This window comes from Vollenhovia emeryi, unplaced genomic scaffold (assembly GCF_000949405.1).
Source record: "Vollenhovia emeryi isolate VEMERY1.0 unplaced genomic scaffold, V.emery_V1.0 DF939124.1, whole genome shotgun sequence".
Lineage (NCBI taxonomy): Eukaryota > Metazoa > Arthropoda > Insecta > Hymenoptera > Formicidae > Vollenhovia > Vollenhovia emeryi.
This window is the reverse complement of record NW_011967242.1, coordinates 2500465-2523322: the sequence shown is the minus strand read 5'-3', so window position 1 is coordinate 2523322 and position 22858 is coordinate 2500465. Positions and strand designations below refer to the sequence as shown.

Genomic DNA, 22858 nt, shown 5'->3' with positions numbered 1-22858 from the left:
GCCGGAAACTTTCCATCAATAACGTTCAGTTTTGAGATTTCCGATAGTTTCAACGTAACGAAATATCGTGCGTCATTCTTATCGGCTGTTTTTGCAGATATTCAGAATTAGGTGGAAAACTGACACATAAAATGAGATAGATTAAAATTAAAAAGTGAAATGAACTGAAATAATTGGAAATCGAAATGAAAAAAATGGGATGACGGCAACTTGTGACAAAGTAATTAGGTGACGAGTGTTAATGGCATATTCTGTAAACGTAAAGTATATAAGAGAAATGAGAGAAATAACTGATATTATTTCATTTAACGTATGTATTAGATATATGAGAAATGAGAAATAAAGGAAATTATTTTGTTATTTACCTTAACATTTTTTACCATCTTATTCTACCCTTTATCTTATTATTTTGTTTAATGTTAAAAATGTATTTAAACTTGACATATGATTTACAACGATATAAAATATAATTAAGGAAATCCCTGAGGTTTTATTAGATAATCTTATTTATATACTTATCACTTTTATCAGAATTTTTATTTAATCAATGCACCAATTTCAGTAAATAATTTGAGAAAAGTGATTATGGTCCATATTGTTATCAAAAGCTTTATCGGTCATTGATGGTACTTGACTTTAACCAGATAATACTCGAAATTTTGGTCACAAAGAATTGCCTTTTAAATAAAGCGCGACGAATAGAACCGACGTTACAGACTAGAAATCGACATATTTTCCATTGCGTAACTATAATTTTTACTGTGAGATATAATAATTGTAATATATAATTTTACTATCTATAGTCGTATAATATATCCTAAATAATACGTAATTTAATGGTAAGACGATTTATTTCCAGATCCGTAATTTTAAATAATATTACAAATTTCTCTTTCACTCGCGTTCGTTTCTTCAATTTCAGAAAAATATTAATTTGAAATTTAAACAAATGCAAATTCGCGTTTATTGGTACCTCTGATATGTATTCTTTCTCTTTGCATACAAAAATTTATTAAGGTCTCTTCGTTTATTTCTTGACTTATTCCTTATGCATGGTGAACTGTAAAAATAATGGCATTATTCCGGTTTTTTCATAAAAAACTGCTCTTTCAGCTAATTTGCAAAATCAATTCCATTGGGAATAATTATTTCCGCAACGGTAAATTGAGTCGCTAAGTAGACTTAATTTTTATCTGACTTTTAAAATTAAAAATTTTTAGCTTAATAAAATCTCTCTCTCTCTCTCTCTCTCTCGTTATGATATAAATTTGTATTCCTTAACGATTGACGTTGGAATAGTTGAGATATTTTAATTTTATAAATAAATGCTGTTTATTTATTCTTAAACATATCAAAGATAATAATATAATAATTAAAAAAAATATTAATGTAATGCTCCTTTTTTATTTCATTGAATGTACGCATATTGCACTTGAACTTTGAATTCGAATTTAACTCTTATTGTCATGTTGAAATAAAAGAAATTAGATCTATATATCTAGACAATCTTTCAAACCATACTCGATGGCTATTTATATTAATCCTACGGTCACACAGGACTTCCGCACTCGACTGAATGTTGTAAATGGAGATGTAATCGGGAGACACGAGCGTGTAATTAATTAACGTAAGGAGAAAAAGGAGGAAATAATAAACGGCCTCTCTCGAAAGCTCGTTATATCTCGGTGCTATCGACCTGTCGGAGTCGCGGAATAGGCCCCGACTACTTCGTCGACGAAATCCGGCGGGATTCACCCGCCAGTCGAATTTGCAAAAATGATAGTATCACGTTTCTGCGTCGCGGGCTATAAAAAGGCGGGTGTTATCGCGCCCCGTATTCGTTAAAGAGCGTGTGCAGTGCAAAATATATTTTCCATCGTGCAATATGACGAGGTCACGCCCGGGGTGCATGGCAAGTGATGCAACTGTCGCTGCTGCTGGGGGTCCGCGATTCAGCAATAAATAATCGCATTACAGCGCGATATCTCCATGACTCTTTGCTGGTGCAATCATCCCGCGTTCTGTCTCTCTTTCTTGTTTTTTTCTTTCTCGGCTCTGCTCGTCGCCTTCTCTCTCGCATCCACGCTCTCTCAACGCAAACAACTCAATTCTTGCTATTCCTCTCCGGAGGCTGATAACGCGATTGCTGCACGATGAAAGCACGGATCTTTGGCGTGTGTTTAGAATAAGGTTTCAGATGTTCGCCGATCGTAATTCAAATAATATGCGGCGATAATTTCAGATGATAATTGAACGAGAAACACTTTGTAACGCGAGTCTAAACGTTGAACGGGGAAAAAGCTCCTCTGAATTCTGCGCTGTGTGAAAAAACCGTCCCGGGTAGACTCTACTTCTGGTTTGAAATAGGTAGATGAAACGAATTATCTATTAAATTAACAACGTAACGCACAGCTTATCGCGCGTGTTTCTGGCAATTAACGTTCAAATTGCGGTCGTGGTAAGTTAACGCGGTAACTTTTCCGGTATTTGTACAATTTTTACTCGAGCGTAGTTTACTGAGTTGAAAAAGGTATACGAGATCCATTCAGAATTTCGATAAAATGTTATGACACGAGCGTATCTTGTTAGCGGCTCTCACAATCAGACCTTTATTCATCAAGCGATTTATTAACCGTTGTGAGCTGCACCTGCAGCTTAATTTTTACTTGACATCCACACAAGTGTAATCATCTATGCAAATATTTTCTAATCGGCGCGATCTCTCCGTATCATGTTTTTTCTACGTAAATAGCACAGCTGATTTCACGTATATTTCGCAAATACGTGTTTTGTTTGAAAAAAATTAATAAAAATGGAGACATTATCAGTACACGTCTATATTGTTTTCGCATGTCAACCAAAATAACGCGTTGCTTTGTGCGTCACTAAATGGAGATATCGTCGGGCGTCATCAAGTGGCAAGAAATCATCTGACTCCGGTACCCCCAGCGGACCGCTTATCTTATCAGCGTGGAAAATAACTCCGTTGTAACGACCCGCCTTTGCCACATGACAACAGGTCGCGGACTAGGAAACGTCACACACTTTTCTACCCACTTCGTCCGGAGATATTATCGGAGCAAACGTTGATTCGTCAAAAAAGTATGGGTCGTTATCCGGCCGCGCACAATGGGAGGCGGTCGGGCCGAACCGGATCGAACGGCGATCAATCTGGCTCCGTATATAACAATTATTCCGGTAAATCGACGGCTCGCTTGCCTGGGATGCCCCCAGTTACTTTAGTTGCGTTCTCTTTCCGAGAATGCAACTCCCTTTCGCGATACCGGCATAACAAACAGCAACGTGCAGGCGGAAGACCCGTTCTGCGATATTAACGTGATGCAGCGATTCTCAAATTTTCCTTGAGTTTGGAAATTTCGAGCGAGCAGAAAACTTCCGGAGCGTTTCATTTACATAGTTGTAGAAGAGATAGAGAGAGAGAGAGAGAGAGAGAGAGAGAGAGAGAGAGAGAGAGAGAAAGGAAGACACTTAACTAAATAAAAATACAATACCGTCTCGTGCAACACGAAAGTTTTCAATTATGGAGTAATGTGTACTGCAGCGTTTGACTTTCGGTCTTGTAAAAACGGATTTATCTTTTCTCACGTTGTTATATCACGTTTATTTTATACATGAAATTTCGTATTTTCTTAGACAAGTCTTGGGGCACGACGAAGCGACTGTTCAAGAAACGCTCCTGCTAATACGAATGATGATTAAATTGCTATCTTATTGACAGAGGCAATTGTAGACATTAGACTTAGATATTACGAATCCAAACTCGACAGTTTATCGGCTTATGTCCACTCTAGTCAATACAGTTTAATTTAAGTCCCTGTTTAACTAAGTTTTTATCTTTTTCCCATTTCTGAGAGTAGAAAATGGTAAAAGTAAGTTAAACCGAGAACGAAGCTCATCTGTATCGGTAGAAATGGGCATTAGATTAAATTCTTTTGCTAGAGCGATTAAAAAGGTGCAAAGAAAAAATTAGATAACTTAGACACGAATATGTTATTAATTTCCCACTTTTCAAACCACTTCCGACCTGAGAATTCATTCGCTCTGAACAAAATGAGATACCTACTTATCGATAAAAAGAAAGATCTCATGTGTTCACGAGAAAACAAATACACAAAATTGCAAATATTACATGAGAACAAAAGAGGAAATGTATTTCCCCTTCGCAAAGGGGTCTGCAGAAAGAGAAAATATCGAGAGGAACGATATTAACGGAACATTTTATAAGGATCAGTCCCCGGACTGTGCTGAGAACATCACTCGATCCAGACCGTCGATATCGCGAAATGTTTTGCGCTTCTTGTGTCACGAGAGTCGATCGTATTTGCGGTATCCCACGAGCAGTCGCTCGCAATTCCCGTACGTTCCTCAGGGAGAACCTCTCGTTCTTTTCAGAAATCCTGGCGCTCTCTCAGCGATCATAGCACGAGACTGATAAAGTTATTGAGCGTTATAAAACGTTGCGGCTCCAAGCTCCATCCGAGAATCTCCTGCGGATGATTAATGCTCCTGCGTCTCTCATCTCGGAAAAACTATATATTTGCGTTATTAAACGTGGAAGCTATTTAACGCCGTGGAATAGGACGCCTTCTGTTGTAGAAGAGCGAAACACTTTATTGCTCGATATCAATTATTTCAATAATGATAAAATAGTTTAACATTCGTAAGTATTAAAGTGAGGTCACTGAAAGGCCGAGTACCTTGCGAGATATCTATACTTTATTCCGATACGACGGCGATTGACGTGCAACACGAAATGCCTCGTGTGAAATATTCACTTTTCGATAACCCTACCTTATGCAACGCCTTGATATTTTTCGTACGACGGAGAAGAATCTCCCGCTCCCGCCTCTCGAACGTATACAAATCTGTTAAAGCGTGACGCCTTTTATTCATAGCGAATTACGCTCGAGTAACGATTACCGTGTAATCGTTACTTAAATGCGTTATCGCTCGCATGTCTTCGAGAGTCTTCTTTTTTTCTTTTCTTTTGGAAACCGAGAAAAAGAACGCGAACGGGTATCGCGTGGTTACGCAGTGCGCCGTGAATCAAATTCGCTCCGCGCGTTGTCTAACTCCGGCGGAACTTGTCAGTACCGGCGTTCAGCTGCGACCGACAAAAGTACGCAAACATCTTGTTAAATGAGGGTAGTCTTGTCTTGTCGATAAGAGTGTCAGCTGAACGGGCGAGGAGAGAGAGAGGGGACACCAATAAACTGGAATTAACCGGTTACGCGTATGTGAACTCGGGACCCCACCGAGATGGCGGGAGAATGAAAAGGAAAAACACGAGATAACGCTCACATGATTCGAGGGAGATGGAAAGCGAGAGAGAGAGAGAGAGATAGCGTATCGGACCACCGAAGACCGGTCCCGACATGGCTATTGCAAATTTAACTAATGCTTATTACTAAGTAAATACAGTGCCAGCCGCTATTCTGCGCGTTTTATCGAGCTTCAATCGATGGCGCTTTTTTCCTCGTCGATTCGAGCGCGATAAAGACCAATTTGCATAAGCCCATGCTTAATCACAAACTGTTATGTGTCGCGAATGGTAATGGCAAACGGCGAGGAGAACGTGGATAGAGAACGTTGTGCGGAACGGGAATAATTTATGTAAATTTTTTCTCACGTACGACCGTGGTCTGGATAAACAATAGCGCGATCCTTTTCATTTCCTCTAAGCAATAATAGATGTTGCGCTCCTTGTTTGCGAAACGGCAATAATAATATCTGATAATGTTAGGGCAAATGTTTAAAGTGTTTTCTTCTCGCAAGTATATCTCGGAGCGTTATCTTAACGGCACGTTGCACATTTTCGCACAATCTGCGCTGTTGCACGTCCGGTGCAGCTGTACGAATTTATCGCAGACGATCTCTCCTCCCCGTCTTAAACCCCTAACAATAAGCCGTACCCTGTTTGTACAACGTACGCGTGCAACGGTTAGAGAAAGTACCTGTACAACATATTTCGTTTGGCATATTTCTGTAAGAAGAAATATTACTGTAAAATATTCCCGACGGAATCTGCTTTTGTTCGTATTAGGCCTGTCCTACGGACGTTGTACGTCCGGCACGTGAGTATTGCGTTATGGGTTGTCGTATAAAATTATCGCGTGTCGGCGTCGCAATCGTTAATCAACTCCCATCTTTAACTTACGGCTAACGACTTACTAACGATACGAGCTTATTACCTTTGTTTTATACTTTATTTGCATCGCGAATGTTATTGTTGACGTTCTCTTCGACGAAGTAATCTAATTCGTGTGTAATTTGAGTTGAAATTAGTAATAAAGTACTAAAGTTACATATAAGTTTATTGTTTGTGTTTAACTGTAGACTGACTGTCGCGTTAAAATTCGAATAAAGGACAAGCGGCTCTCGACCCCGACATAAGACTTACTGTACAATGGAATTTAATTAAACATCAAGAGATAATGTCTCTCACGCCAAGTGTAACACGCAACGGCGAGATGGACCGTGTAACTATACGCGAGCCGAGTCGAGAGACTAAGCTTTTTTAAAAAAGATACACAGTAGGCAAATAATCCTTTTATGCATCTGTTAATGAAATTATTCAGGAAATATACTGTCTGTACTTAGCTAAGCTTAAAAATTAAAATTTAGTTTCTCCAATTATTAAATATTATATTGCATTTGTATTATTTTATTTTTAGGTATCAACTACGTATTTCTCGTTACGCATTTTACTAATTCCAACGAACTGAGAGATATTCAATTTACATTTTTTTTGCACCAAAATGACGTCTATCATGGTCTCTCAAATTTCATTTTGTACATTCTGCATGTGTAAAAAGTAGAAGTATAAAGTTTCAAATATTCTCTTTCGTGTTCAATTTTTAAATTTTAATCCGGAATGCAACTCCAGTTTATATGCGTTTCGATCGAAACGTGACCTCATAAAAATTGTGCTCGGAACGATTGTATAAGTAGAAAATGCTGTAAAAATTTTGGTCCAAATGTAATTTATTTGAAGTAATGAGAAAAGATGTTATCGTTTTGTCATTTAGTTGGATAAGTTTACGTATCCGTTCAATCTTTTCAATTTTTTTAAATTAAATGTCTTTATCTGTACTTCCTATTCATTTTATTGCACTTTACATAAACGCGCAGAATAAAAATTTTATTATTCCTAAGAAAATCCGGAAAAACACATTATTATTTGCAAAATTTCAATGCTGTGGATATCAGTCTTGAAGGTAATATCCGGAAATAAAGTAGAGAGAGAGACATGAAACTGTCACAAAAATAATGATACAAAAATACAATGGCTGAGGTAATATTTTTCGCAATAAATTTTCTGTATTACAAAAATTGCCAGATACGGTCAATAAAAATCACTGATGTTAAAAATACAAAATGTTTTCGGCGAAAAAATTTTTGGATTATCAACGAACAAGATTTACGCAGCGACTAAATTTTCTCGAACAAACATATGAATAAACTCGCGGTAATTAATAGGCAATATAAGTAATTATGTGTCTCTACTACAACAAGGAGGCGTGAGCTCTTGTATAGGTACTATATTATCACTTCCGTTATACTTCTTATGGTTTATAGAGTTTATAGGATCATCTTACCCATTGCGACAAAAGATAATTTTGCACGCAGTCGTTAGATAATGTAACGAGCATGTTATCTGATGCAAGATATGGATATCCTTATGCGAGATATGAGACGTGCTATTTTGCAAAACGTTATAATTAACAACGGAAAAATGTAGCATCCAATAAATTTAAACTGCTCGTAAAATGATTCTATTTAATAAATTAAATAGATTTAACAATGAGTGAAAAAGTGAACATGTTTTTTTAATGGGAAAATCAATCATGAGATATTCCATGTTAGAATAACACGTGTTAATCTGAATCTTACGAAATCGGTTGACACGCGAAAATTGCAATTTTGTTGATGATACCATATTGTACTTGTATCGTAAAAACGTAAAATACTTTTAATTTAGTAGACACGCGAAGAGTCGATAGTTAATTGACAGCGGCTAGCGCTAATTGGTATCAAGTGCCGAAGTACACGTTATCGTATACGAGAAGGTCAAGTAATACCTCACTACATCGCGTGCTTTGTGTCCAGACCTTGGCATGACGACTCGTAAAGAGACAGCTTCGGATCTATAAGTCGCTCGGAAACGTGCGCAAATAATAATTATCTGCTTGTCTCGTGAGTTAAATAAAGAATGTAATGTGGAAAATTTCGTAATGCTCATACATCGAAGTACCACTTCTGTCGGACCAATCGTTGGTCAGGCAGATCAACAACTTGACAAGTCTAAATTCGATCCTTCCTTATCGGGAATGTCGAAGGAGGATTCTGCACTGTGGCAAAGGCTTTAAAATTATTTTTTAATAATATGTAGATAAAACTAGATCATTTATGTACATTTTTAGATCTTTGTTCATGAAGAATTCTTCTTTTAATTGTTTATAAAATCGTATTGTTTGAAAAGTCGTTGATACCTTTCTATATGATATTTTTGTTAATAAAAAAACATCAAATTCAAATTTGACAAACATCCTGTCATCGACAATTGATTTAGTATAAAACGGGACAGTCTGTATCTCATAAATCAAGGTATCTAACAAACTCTGTATTTTCTCCGAGGTAGATTTTAATAAACTAGAGATAGACTTTCTAAAAGTGATATAAAAAAAATTAAGAGATTGGATTTAGGGAGGCGAGTTTTGTGATCGCGTGCGTAAGTGGATAATCTCGTTTTCAAGTCGATTTAATTCAGAGCTCAATTGACAAGTACCACACGTTGCGATTTCGAAAGTTGTGAAATATATGGTCGCTATTAAACTTTCATTCAGAGAAAACCGACTGCAAATCTCGGAAGGAACTGTTTTCAAAAGGAACTCCCTTGGAGCAGTCTCATATATGAGAAATGGAGCGAGAAGTTATTCGCAAAAACGCTCCTAGAAAGAATCGTCCTTTGCACGAGAATATAAAACGATTCGTATACTGGACTGCACGTCCTCTCATGTCTCTTTTTACTGATGTTAATAATGACTTTAATCTTATGGCAATCAAGATCCGTTAAATTTGAAAGCATTTTTACGTTAAGGATACAAATTGCAGCTAAAAGCAGATTAACTACGGAAAAATGCAAGAGTTCTCAGATTATGAGATTACGAGATTAAGATGTAATAAAATATAATAAAATACTATTTTTCTGAGCGTGTTTGGTTTTAGTTTCTGTGATATATGATATTTTTTAGTCTTACATGATAACAAATAGACCTCGAAAATTTTGGTAATTGAAGTTTCATACTGATATTACTATCCCAATATTACTTTTCATAAATAATATTGGTATAACAGCGTGAAAACATATATATTAATACTATACTAATATTATAATTGTTCTAATATAACTAATGTATGCAACACTTTTAAAATTAGCTTTAAAATCAAACTCTTTCATTGATGATATTATACTAGATAAAAGAAAAATTTGTTTTATATAACAGTTACTTTCTTCTATTTTGTTTATGAATATATACTCGTCTCGCAATTGAATTTTCTGAAAATTAAATCGCGATATCGTGAAATGACCGGCAGTTCGATATTCAATTATAGCCGAATGCAGAAGGTGGAAAAGCTTTCTCCAATGCAAAAAGATCTAAATTAATAGATATCAGACGCGCTTATTTGTGTCGAAATAATTGGATCGAATGCACCAGAAAAGATACAGGCAAATTTGGTGATAATTTTTTCTTTCAAAAATTTTATTGGACGCCAATGTCCAATAAACCTTAAACATTTTGGTAACTAAATTCTAAATAAAGATTCAGTTAAGCCCCAAATCGACTTAAGATCAAATACAAAGACAACTTTCTAATCTTTTTATTCTTGAAGTTTGATAAAAAAATTGATTTTCTATTGTTTATCCAAAACTAATTCAAGTTACTGATAAGTTGGTATTTATTACATTAATTCAAAATTAATTAAAGAATATACTTCTAAAGTTTAGCAATTTAATTAAAAATCAGCTTATAAAGTAATATAAAGTATTGTATTATACATATATCGACGTATAAATTATAATAAAAAATCACAGAAGTGGTTAAAATATTTTATGCTAGAATGCTAACAAATAAAACTGCATAGACAAGTACTGCATGGTTTAAGTTTTATCTCGCAATTCTCAATCACTGTAGCAATTGTATCATTCACGAGGATGCTAAGTAGAAACGATTTAGTCTATATATATATAGACTATATATATAGTATATATATATATATAGACGTTCGATTGTTTCGTGAATACGAAACACCCGAGTGGATGAGGAACATCTCACGAATACGTGTTTAATTTAGGACTGAATCGAGATGAATTGCAGGTGAGAGAACGAAAATTCGGCGCAGCCATCTTTCTTTATATCTCTTTTGCAGACTCTTACTCTTAAAAAAATGCTTTATTATACATATGATTGTAGAAATAACGTTGCAGGCATCTGATAAAAAATTAATAATCGGAATACGTATATTTTACAGAAAATTATTAAACCAAAAGACCTCTCGCAATTCACCGTTGGTGATCCGTAAAGATAGACGGGATCGAATCTTTATTGGAAGTTGCAAACGTGATCTGGGGAATGCGATTCAATGCGATGCTGCGCGGTGCAAACTTCTACCCGTAGCGGGGGGTTTCGAGAGGAAATTCGCGGCACGAATCCGCTATTTGTCAATTTGGTGTAATTTTAATTTCCAGACCGCGGTCAGTTGATTTAAAAAAATTGTAGTCTGCGGCCACATCTCTCTGACGCCCCACAACGCGGTCGTACCATCGACATAAATTTTTATCGATTGCATGCGCGGCTTGCCTATAGCTGAAAGATATCTCGATAACGATTTCGTTGAGACGCATTCGTGTAATATTTCTGTAATTTGTTCGTTACTATTCGGAATTGATTAATGGCATAAACTAGGATCCCGAATAAATGTACTGCCCCAGAAATAAACACCCTAATTTTCCGAGATATGTGACAACACTCTATATTAAACCAATCGGAAAAGTGCCAACGGCGAAAGATAAACTCAAAACGAACCAATTTAACTTTTGTTTTGTGTCTTAAATATTAATTAATATAATTAATTAAATGGGTGAATACATATAAAAGAGAAATATTGCCCTTCAAAGAACATTATAATAGAAATGTTTAAGTTTGCCTATGTTAAGCAGATGTTTAATTAGTTATGGAGTTAATTTATACGTTTTAATTATCTCCACAGGCTATTGCTTTACGTGAAACAAACCAATGTAGTGCACGTTATAGCTTGTTGTAATAATTATGACTTTGTCGTTCTTTTCAACAGTAAGATTTTTTATAGTGAAATGATTCGTAGCATGTTGCAGAAGTTGCAGAAACAAGCACAAACTTTATTTTATAAAATTATAATTAGCTTATACGTTTTCCTCTGCGTAACCTTTGTTTAATTTTCAATATTAAATATCCCAGCTGGTAAATTATATGTCGAATAGTTAATATATCAAGTATTAATTAGTTAATTAAAGTGGGTAATGAATATAAAAAATAGTATGCAAACAATTCTTAAGACAAAGCAATATAAATTATTTCATATGAATTTTTGTATAATTCTTATTATTGATGAGTGACATGAAAATAGAACGAAAAATATAAATGTATAACTTTTATGATTTAAATTATTTTTGTAGCATTTTTCTTCAAAGAAACTTAATAAAAAATTGAAATATTAAATATAGAAGATAAATTTCTGTAACAATTTACTGTGACGAGAAAAAAAATCTTTATTAAATTTTTAAATATTTCTTGACGTTTTAAAATGAAATTCGTTTATCTTATTAAAGTTAAAAAAGTCAATTTCCAAATTATATGTGCACTTTACTTATTCTCTTCTTCTTGAAGTGCGACTGACACACGTCGCGCGAATTTGTTTACACATAATACGAGTAAAAAATAAAATATGGCAAGAGGGATAAGTAATGGGCTACCGCGGGAAATTTACTTTTGTATCTCTCGGTTTGGAGAACATGCAGCCCACATTTCACCGCTTTTCCGGTCTGTTTCCTCGACGTAATATCGACAGCGTTTTCGTTCTTCGAGAGAATTAAGTAGGTAGGTAAGAAGACAAACTTCTTCTCACGCTACGTTCTTATGTATTTATATATTCAGAATTTATATTAATGTTAAAATGATGTGTTACAAACACCATTTTAAAGAAATCTGGTGTATTCTAACGACTTAGGTTTGTATTTTTCATTGCGAGTCAACTAATAAACAAAGTAAAAAAAATTATCTTTCTCTTTACTGCTATCGTATAGATTAATCTAGCTTTTAATTGAATAGATAACGTTCCCCCCAAAGGGTATAGATTTAAATTAAATATCAGACAAAACAAGCAATTACTAAAAAGAATCTTTTTCAAAAATTACAAGAAATAAAAAATCCTTTCGAATCTTTTTTTAAATTAAAAAAATAAAATCTCGAATTATAAATAATATCAATTAAGTTGAAGATAAATGTTCCCAATTATAAAATAATATAAGCAATTCTTAATATGAAACTTCTAAAGCGTGTTATCTACTTGGAACCGATCAATGTACAAATAAGTTGATCCCGGATAAAATACTTACATGTATTGACTAAAAAGCAAACTGCTTAATCTTTTTCGGAACGTGACATAGATTACATTTATTACAAAACTTTGAATGCGATTATTTCTATGTAAAGTCCCGAACGCTAGAGATCGCAATGCGCAATCTCACTTCGAAATATAAAGACAGCTGAAAAATCTCTCTCGCTCGATTCCTATAGAGAATTATGTCTCGCTGCAGGAGCAGAGAAAAATGAGCCAGCTCATTAGAATCCGGAGGAAAAAAAAATTCTTTAATGGATAGCTTAGTAACGGGAGATTAAAACGAAGTGAGAGGAGAGAGTTGGCGAAAGAAAAACAACAGAATCTCAACGAAGTATCCCCCACCCCCGCGAACAATCCGCACGAAGCAACCCCGTGCGAATTAAGCAAACTGACGATGCAGTTTGGCGTCGTTAGAATTGCATACCAAACTGCACACAGTTATACGTGACTGTGGTATTTAAACGGATTATATGCTCTCCCTCTTTCGCCCTTCGTTATTCTAATTTCCGGGAATCCACCGCGTTTAACCGTTCCTCGACAGGTCGTCATTGTTGCGCCTTGTCGCTAACACCCCGACTCTCGACTTGAACAACCATTAGCCGATGGTAAATACGAATTGTATCCATTAATTCGCGTTACAGATCAAGTCCCTTCGTAATTATTATATAGACCGAAAGATCAAATTTGAATCTAGCTATTCAGCGCGATCTTTGCTTCTCCACGCGATTCTAACGCATTAAAATAAATTAGATTTACTTTTTCACGACAAAGTGGACGTAAATAGGCGACGCGGTATCAAGTATATTTGCGGGGTGCACTTTTAAAATGGAACGTTCCTTGACGACTTTGCGACCTAGTCGCTTTGCGTGGGTGTTTATAACTTCTGCCTCAGTTACATCAGGATGCGCTGGCGGTTCCGCGGTTATCATCGTTCAAGCGTTATCGCCGACGTTTTTGCAGTTATTTGTAATTGCGTAATTGCGCCAATAAAACTTCATTCGCCGAGGAGGCGTACAGATTAAAAAAAGACTCATTGCTGATGGTTAATTTGCGAACGAGTTCGTCTATTTTCTTTAACCTCGTTTGAAATCAACGTAATAAATAAGAAATAAATGTTGTAAAAGCATATCATTTCCTACGACTTTTCGTCTATACAAGCATTTATAACTTCGTGTTCTTCGAGATTTCCTATGAACTTCACGTTACAATAAATTAATTACCGTCCGTCTTTTGTTTCTAATCTGGGAAGTTGAAATAGAATTGAAAATGTCAGGTTATTTTAAGCATCTCCTAAACTCCATTTTAATAATGTATATATGAATATCATCTAATTCAATTTTCTTTGGAGCCCGTAAGCGTATCCAATTAGTTTGGAATATTGCTCTCTGCAATGAGAACTGCTCGATTCGACAGGTCCCAATAAGTTCCGCTGTTAATGTCACGCGTTATTGTAACTTCGTCTAAGAACTATACACCGGCTGTGCTATATGTATATAACCGCCGAGCATTGTTCTTCCCACCTTTCGATGTTCGGAAACGTCTGCGTTAGTCAGTTGCTGGATAATTCGCGGGGGCTACAGGATTCTGATGAGCGGCAAAGTTTTGCGGCGGCAAACGTAGAGACAAGTAGGAAATGTAGCGTTATTTCCTTAATTTAATTCTACTCGCCTACTGACAGAAAGATATAAATAGAACCAATCTAGTAAATGGACCAGCGTAATGGGGTGAGTTGCAGCGAGTGCTGAGGCTTCATTGATTATCGCAGGTTTCACGACTGGGAGATTTAGCATGTTCAACCGATGCATAACATAAACCGAGCTTTGGCAACGGCAAAACATTTAGCGCTGTGCTCGACGTTCAGATTACATCTTCATCTTCAAAGGATCGTCCTTCTCTTCATCCCGTCTCCCGTCACGCGCGATTCGCGTCAATTTCCGTAAATGCGTCCATCGGTCCGCAAATTTGTGTTATATAACGAAGGAAAGTGCGGTAGAGTTTCGTGTAAATCTCTTATGCGCGAGCACGAAAAACGGAGAGATTCTAGAAATTATCACAGGTTCCGCTGATTTTTGTACGTTCAGACGGGATAATTATAAAGAGATCGAGCAGTTTACCGTTCTTCTCAAGCCACTTTAAACCTATTTTCTTACAAAATAAAGTGGTAATAAGTTTTCTAAATTTTATAAAAATTTCGTTGAAACGTTATTAACATATTTTGTTTCAAAGTCAGCAAAAGAATGTTGTCGATTTAACAATAACGTTTTATTAAGTGTTTGGCGAGAAAATTTTCGAAATTTCAATTATCGAAATCTTTCTTTGAGGCGAGGTTTAATTTATCAAGATCGTTGATACAGTCGGCGAACGCTTTTCTAAGTACCAGGTGATCGATCGATATTGTTCAAGAGACGACAAGGGAGACTCTTCTGTGTTCTCTTTAACGTCACGAAGTGCCTTGTCGCTCGCGACGCCTGTCTTCTCGCGATTGCACTTTATTCGGGTCGATGCCTTTGAGAAAGGCGTCGAGAAAGAGACGGCGACAAGAATCGAAAGGGGGGGAGAGACACGGATCTGAGCTCTGGAGCTGGACGCAAAATCGCGCTATCAGAAAAACGGACAGGGAGCTTTTTTCCCCCCTTATCTTTTGCGATTCTCCTCCGAGCGACTCTCATGCGTCCACTGTGACAGATGAAATCGCTGTCACGCCCTCTCTCGACTCTTGTCGTTCATAAAGCTCGAACTGCTTTACTCTTCGTATAGACAAACGTATTTCTGTCATACGGGGACAACGTGCACTTTAACGTTCACTGGACGCATTTTCTTCAGATGCTTTTAGACATCGTTTGAAGAAGACTGATATGAAAACCGGATTTACTTTGCCACAAGCGAATTTTCTAATACTCGACTCGATTGATAAAGGCTCGACGGATAGCAAAATTTTTCGCGTCGCAACGTGATAATAAAATATAATATTTATCAAGTTTTGACAAATATTGGTCCCCATTCAAATTTTCGTTAAGAAGAAATTCAAGTTGGTTAAATAACGCGGTTGCAACCAGTTTTTACGGATTAATTTTATATCATCCTGTACACTATAATTACGTTCTTTTCAAAAATATGACGCCTTGTTATCATTTTCTATCAATTTTCGCGACTTTCCAGTGTAATCATTAAACATCTAGGCGATTAAGGGGGTTATATTAACGACACAGGCACGTATCTGAAAAATTAAACTTTAGTCAGTAGCGTTCACGAAGCTTAATGCACTGTAATCCTTTAATTTCCGATACCAAGTAACTTTGTAATTATCCTACAACTTAAACTTCCACTCTAGAAATTACAAACGATTAAATCAAGATAACGCAAATTCTGTCGCATTTTTCCCCCACACTTTCTTCTTTCGAACATTTGTCTGATATTACGTGAAAATACTTGAGAAATATTGAAGAAAAATATTTCGTAAAAAGTTTTCACAAATATTCTATTTGCTCGGAGATAAGATAAATGACGTTCATAAATCGGTACATTTCAAGACAATTTCCAGAAAAATAAACAAACCATTTTCTCGAAATATGTCGTTTATAGCGTTTTCCTGTAACAATTTTACTTGTGTAGCGCGATAATGTTTTCAGATGGAGATGTTGCTTACTGGGATATAAATTGTTACGCGAGAAACTTGTAAATTATAAATACTTTCAAGGTTCATAGCGTGACAGGAGCGGTAGAAAGGAATATGATTAATGGCGTGTTGCAGCTAATAGCCCGCAGCAATAATGGCAAAATTTATAGTAAACAGAACGCGTGTTCGAAATGATCGAATACCACTTGCAATTTGAAGTAATGAGTTAGTGCAAAAATGTCAAGAATATTACAGCTGAGATAAACTTTTCTCGTAATTTCTATAAATCTCAGTGTTATAACACAAGCATTGCGGAAACTATTTCAACAGCACAAAATATGAAATAAAAATATATGGCGCGATTTCCTGATTGCGCAATTGTTGTTTTTCTCTAGCGGATATTTTTCGATAAATCTAGAAGTTGAGTCTTTTTTAAAATTCAATTAAAAACACAAATTCAATTAAAATTCAATTAAAATTTGAGTCTTTTTTAAAAGTCAATTAAATTAAAATTAAATCAACACGCATTTCAACTTGTTTATGTCTATTGTAACATTAATAATTTCGACTAGTAAATTTAAAAAATTTATTTACTGTTAAAGTAAAACTAAACCGTGCAATATCTTACTGTTCATTTACGGTACTTTCGTAGTTAAAGCTATCATCTTATTATTTTCAGTTATTATTTTCATCAATGTTACACAAATTTCTTTACATTTGAAAAATTTTATCAAATTAATTATGCAGCAAACGTTTAAAATGGAAAGAGGTAACTCTGAGACACTTTGCACCTCGTCCGCTATCTCGCGTCGACATTTTCAGGCTGATCCAAAAATTTCTTGTATCACTGCTAAACACCCGTAGCATCTCCACATTAATGCAAAACCCATGTTATCTCGCAAAACAACAGCGAACCCTTCCCGATGAAAATAGCGTGAAACGTATGCGTCGCGGTTTTTTTTTTATCATTCTCTCGCTGGACCTAATGCGTTTCCGTTTTCAATCACCCCTTCGTACGTCGTAAATGAGGTAGTATGTACAATAAGAAAAAAAGCAATTTATCTTCATATAAAGCTTAATTGAAGAAAAATCTTATTAGTACATCCTAAAATGCAATTAACTTTGAAGAAAAAAAACGTTCTTTGACCTATAAAATATTTCATTCACTATAATTACTTGCAGCACCTTGCCCTTATTATTTACTTAAATCGTTATTATTTTACTTGGAGTCAGAACTTTGGCTTGGTGCGAATAAAGGGAACATATACACGTACAATAAAATTTTCCCATGAATTTTATATAGTGTATCACGGAAAACACGTGTTAACAACACGTTCGAGGAATGTGACAATCGCGAGGACGATACAGAAAGGCAGGGAGACGCTTACTCATGGGGAATGTAGATTTATCTTTGAAAGGGCACAGTTGAGAACGTGTTGGGATAAGAATATATATATACTCAGTCGAAGAGGAACTTTTCTTCTCGAGCAAATTACCTGGCGCTTCGTCGAAGCAGTGCTTATACTTCTAAAAGTATTTTACTTTCGAAACCGTTCCGGACTTTTGCCACTTACGAAGTCGTGGTTGAGCACTTCGCGTGTACGCGATATTTCACGAATTGACTTGCCACATAATATAGACTCCTAATAGAACGAGATTGAATTCTACGCAGAATGTCTCAGAATCACCGGATATTTTCTCATTACGGACAAAAGTCACTAAAGATTTACAATGTAGCTAATTATTTAATGATTACTTCAACAATTGACATTAAACTCTGTTAAAGAGAGTAATAGCTGATGAGTGCTTTAGACTTTGTCTTATTATTTATAAATAAGACTTCAAGCCGATTATCACAATTTATACTCGCCAATCTTAGAATTAATAATAATTAAGAAGTTAAAATGTTATTATTTTTCTCAAATTTAAAGAGTGAAAACAAGATCGACCCCAAAAGTAGGTACGAAATGAAAGGTCTCGTCAAGATAATCGCAGATATGTCAGTCTCAGAGTGTACCTATTTAACGTTCCAGAGATATCGGGCTCCAAAAATTTCAAGACCGAACGTTCTCTTTCCAAGCATTTTCGATAAGTACGAATCGCGCTCGGTAAGTACGGTTGACAATTTGTTAAATGATGCGCGTAATTCAAGCAAGCTCTTGGAGAAGTAATTTTGTGATGGGTAAGAGTTGCGAGATTTTTCATTTGAAAACTGAAAGACATTTCCACACAGTTTAAGTATGGATTATTTTGCAAAAAACATTATATACCGGCGTGACACTCGTGTGCAATAAATGAGAGGCGCAAAGAAAATGTATATTTTATCAAAAGTTGTACGATATTTAAGTTCGGACAATTCAATATGCGACGCAATCATAAATACAGATCTCGGCCGTGACTTGTATAATGTAGTTTCTTCTTGCGTTAAACCGAGTACGGAACCCACAATAGTTTCAGTATTCTGTATTGTTTATGCGCCTGGGGACAAAGAATGGGAGTGGAAATGGGAGTACGTAATATGCTCTGAATAAGCTCCGATTAAGCTCGCCGTACTCAACTTCGTCGTACACACACGCGTTGCACACACCTCGACAAAGTTGCATGCCACTGACACCGTTTAACCGCGACCAAAACTTGCTCGCTCTCTATTCCTCTCTCTCTCTCTCTCTCTTTCCCTCTTTCTCTTTTTTTTATGCAACAGGAACTATCACTAACAATGCACGTTGTTCCCGAAACGCGGCGATTCCTGCGATTGCACAATATGCGTGGTCGGCATAGTTTGAGATTGCAAAATTATAACGTCACGCATATGAAATTGAGCTGCGAGTTCTACGCCCTTTGAGACAATACGGTTTGCGATTTAAAAGAATCAAAGAGCTAATTTTCAAAGTGTGTCGGATCTAAATTTTGTAAGAAGTCCATTTTCCGTAACCAAGATTCTGAAAATTATTTTGATATCGAATTCGGGGTACTCTGAAAATAAGCTTCCCGATAGAGCCTTCCGAGCTGAAAAGGGGGTGGCTCGTCGCCATGAAACGTTTCATTTCGTTTGACCTATACAGACCGCTCCAAACCTCGTCCCTCTCTCTAATGACTGCGAACTGAATCGGCTAATTCGAAGTCACAGTCTCAGGACACGTGGGATGCCGCGTAGCAACGCAACGCCTCGTTCACATATTCGCTAAAATAAACTGCGAGTCAAGATAGAAAAAGATTCCGCAGGCGCTCGCGCACCTCCCTGAGAAGGATTCTGCCAGCCAGCGTCCTGGAATACCCTGTAAAGAATCGCTTCGCGATCTACCTCCCGTCGCGTCAACGGCGGTAGTTGATTCAAGTTCTCCTGCCGTAAGTGCTCTGCCGAGTGATGGTCTGCCGGGTGGTGGACATACTGTTGTGAACGGAGTTGAATCGGACGACCGAGCTCTGAGGCAGATGCGTGCTGACGCCGTTCTCGTGGCGGTTGTGGTCGCCGCTGGCGCACACCATCGCCAAGGCGCCGCCGTCGTTCCTCGCGCCCCTACAGTGCAGCAGCTCGCCCATACCCTTGCGAAAGTTGCGCGACAGGAAGGCGTACAGCAGTGGGTTCAGGCAGGAGTTCATGTACGAGATGAGGAAAGTCGACACGGTCAGCAGAGTACTGAAGTCCGATGTGTTATCGTAGTTCGGACCCCAGTGCCGCCAGAGAATACGCGCCTGCTGAGGCAGGTTGCACACGGCGAACATCATCACTACTGCGATTAACATTCTGGAAAACAGTTGGTGCGCCATTCTGACCAATTAAGCAACTCTGACGTTGACGTTGGATAACAGTCAATGGAGATGCAATCGTTTTGGACATTTTTTCGAGACTATTTTGAAGAGACTAACAAGATGATTTGTTGCTTTGCAAAAATAGTTAAAAATTGACTTCTTTTATTTGGCAATTTATTCTCGGCGAGCGGTTACGTAGTTGAATTAGTTTGTATTAAATAACGAACGAATGAAATAACGCGGGTGTTACGTTCATTTCTATACTTTCTTTCTATATGTTTCAAGGGTTTTGCGGCATTCGCAAAATTAATTAAAATATGCATAGTATTCGAGGCACTCGCTCTAATGGATTTGATATGCTCAGCGAGACGGAAATCGAAGGTGCTGTCATGCAACGCATCCTGGAAGTAGGCATACCTGATAACACCGCGTCGCGCCTTCAGTACGTTTCTGCTGGACGTGTGCACATGATGTACTCTACCATTTTTGCTCTTGGCGACCAGACCGGGTCCTCCGAGGGTCGCGCTGCTCCTCCAGAGACCTATGGCGATCCTGGTGTAGAGACAGCACATGAGGAAGAGCGGTATGAGGTAGAGGAAGACGAGATTCACGACGTCCAGAACGTTTTTGTTGTGCTTCTTGATATTCGCTATGCAGATGATGTCGACGTCGCCGTTGTTGAGACGATTGCTGATGGTCTCAACGTAGAAAAATCTGGGCGAGGCGTACACGGCCGCCAGAATCCATACCACACCTATCACCATTCTGAGGCGTCTCCTGGTCAGCATGGATCGGCACTTGATAGGGTGAACGATGGCCAGATAACGTTCGGTGCACACTACCACGAGGATTAGTATGCTGGCGGTGTACGAGAGCGCGTGCACGAACATGTACACCTTGCAGAGGAAGTCGCCCAGCTGCCAGCTGTTCATCAAGTAGTTGGTGAGTGTCTGGTAGACGCAGAATATGCCGACGCAAAAGTCCGCCACCGCCAGATTCGCCAGGAAGAAATTTGTGATGCTGCGCAATCGGCGGGAGAACGTCACCACGAAAATCACCATCAGGTTGCCTGGAACATAGAAATGTTCACGTGTCGCGTTAGTAGGGGACAGATACGTCGCTGGTGAAAGAAATACAAAAATACTATATGCATTGTTAACAATGTAATATGAAAAATGTCGAAAATTAATAAGTGTAAAGCTTTCGCTCAGTGATTTTTTTTTCGATACCTTTTCTTTATGACTCTTGATCAGAAAAGAGATTTTACGAATGCTCGATTATTTCGTAAAACTCATCAAAATCTTTATTATTTTGTTAACTGAAGCGTTGTTTTATGTATAAGAATAAAAATGTACAAATCGATAGACTTGCTTTATTATTTTATCATGATAGCGGGATTACGAAGAAATAAGTGCTTTTGTAGACAGAGAATGCTATCAATAATTCACGAACAGCAGAATTTGTTGGCGATGTACCAGAAACGACCTTAATCTACGAAACTGGTTATTAAAAGCCAATCTCTTAAATGATTTGGCAATTCGTTAAATTATTAAGATTTTTCAGCTGCTGTACTGAATTGGATTTTTCTCTAAGTGCTTTAAATAATAAATAGATATTACTTCTAAATTGAATGCGTGCGAAACAGGAACTAAATTATCGCACTATTTTGAAGAATATGCGAAAAGCTTTATACATACGTTCGAATGTCAGTAAGATGAAAAAATACTATTGGAATATAAAATAATAAGATTTTTCTTCAATTAAGCTTTATATGAAGATATATTGCTTTTTTTCTTATAATTGTACATACAATGTACATGTAAGAATTTATTTTATTTGTGTTTCAAAAGTAATTTCGTACATTTGCATAAACAATTTAACAATAAATTTAATGATTAAACTTAATAATTGGTTTCTAGACACAAAATAGCGATTGAAAAAGATTATCGAGAAGAGAAAATAAGAAAAGTTGTTATAAATCGTTGAAATGAGTCGAAAAGAAAGTTCTCGATAGAAACACTCTTCAATTATTTGCCGCTGTTACCATCCTGCTTCAACGTAATCTCCTTTAAGCGTATTCTGTGTAAACTACAATATTAATGTATAAATTATGCGACCAAATTGAAATTGAAGTGTAATAAAACAATCTCCAATTAAAATCTATTACCGTTCGGTTTGAAAATCTTAATAACTTCTAGCTAATGGATTATTAAGCGACCACGAAAAGATATAATAACGCAATAATACTGTTAGCAGACGCTTCAATCCTGTAACCCCGTAAGTGCTTTAATGGCGTATGCAACCCACATGTGTTATAATTTATTGACAAGATTTACCTGCTCTTATACACGGCACGAGGTATGCATATCGAATGTGGACAATGTCATTATCGGAGATAAAGTGTGTTACGAAAAAAAAGTTATATCTAATATTAAATGTAATTTTATGTCAATTTAAGATCTCCGTAACGTTAATTTGAAATTAACTTTGTCAAACACTTCAATTTGTTATTAAAACGATCAAGATTTTATCTTTTATTCTCATTTTTTTTTAATTCATCACGACTCGAAAGCTTGTGGATATTTTTATTTGGTTAGTTATATGCATAAATTTCGTCTTTTATAGAACATCCAGTATGATCTTTTTTCTAATTTTACTTTCTAGCTCATGTACAATATAATTTTGGTATTGGGGTCAATTTCTTTTATATTCGTATTTCATGTCTGAATCTCGCAGCGACAGGACGCTGGCAGCGGGCATCGCGTCTCATCCCTCCGCAAATTTCTTTACGGAATGTCATCCTTTGTTCCT

The 22858-nt window shown here is 36.7% G+C and overlaps 1 protein-coding gene across 5 annotated transcripts in view; it reads right to left on the bottom strand.

The window, feature by feature from the left end:
• Positions 1–67: 67 nt before the first annotated feature.
• Positions 68–22858, bottom strand: part of LOC105569438 (allatostatin-A receptor-like) — an 81254-nt gene continuing 58463 nt past the window's right edge. For 4 of the 5 annotated variants that reach the window (XM_012025906.1, XM_012025907.1, XM_012025903.1 and 1 more), the window contains 2 exons: positions 20465–21116; positions 16756–20042 (listed from right to left, as the gene is read on the bottom strand). In XM_012025906.1, coding sequence (XP_011881296.1) covers positions 19628–20042; positions 20465–21116 — 1067 coding nt within the window. In that variant the 3' untranslated portion in view covers positions 16756–19627. Of the gene's footprint in view, positions 120–16755; positions 20043–20464; positions 21117–22858 lie in introns of those variants that run through there. The other variant, XM_012025904.1, reaches the window with a different exon arrangement.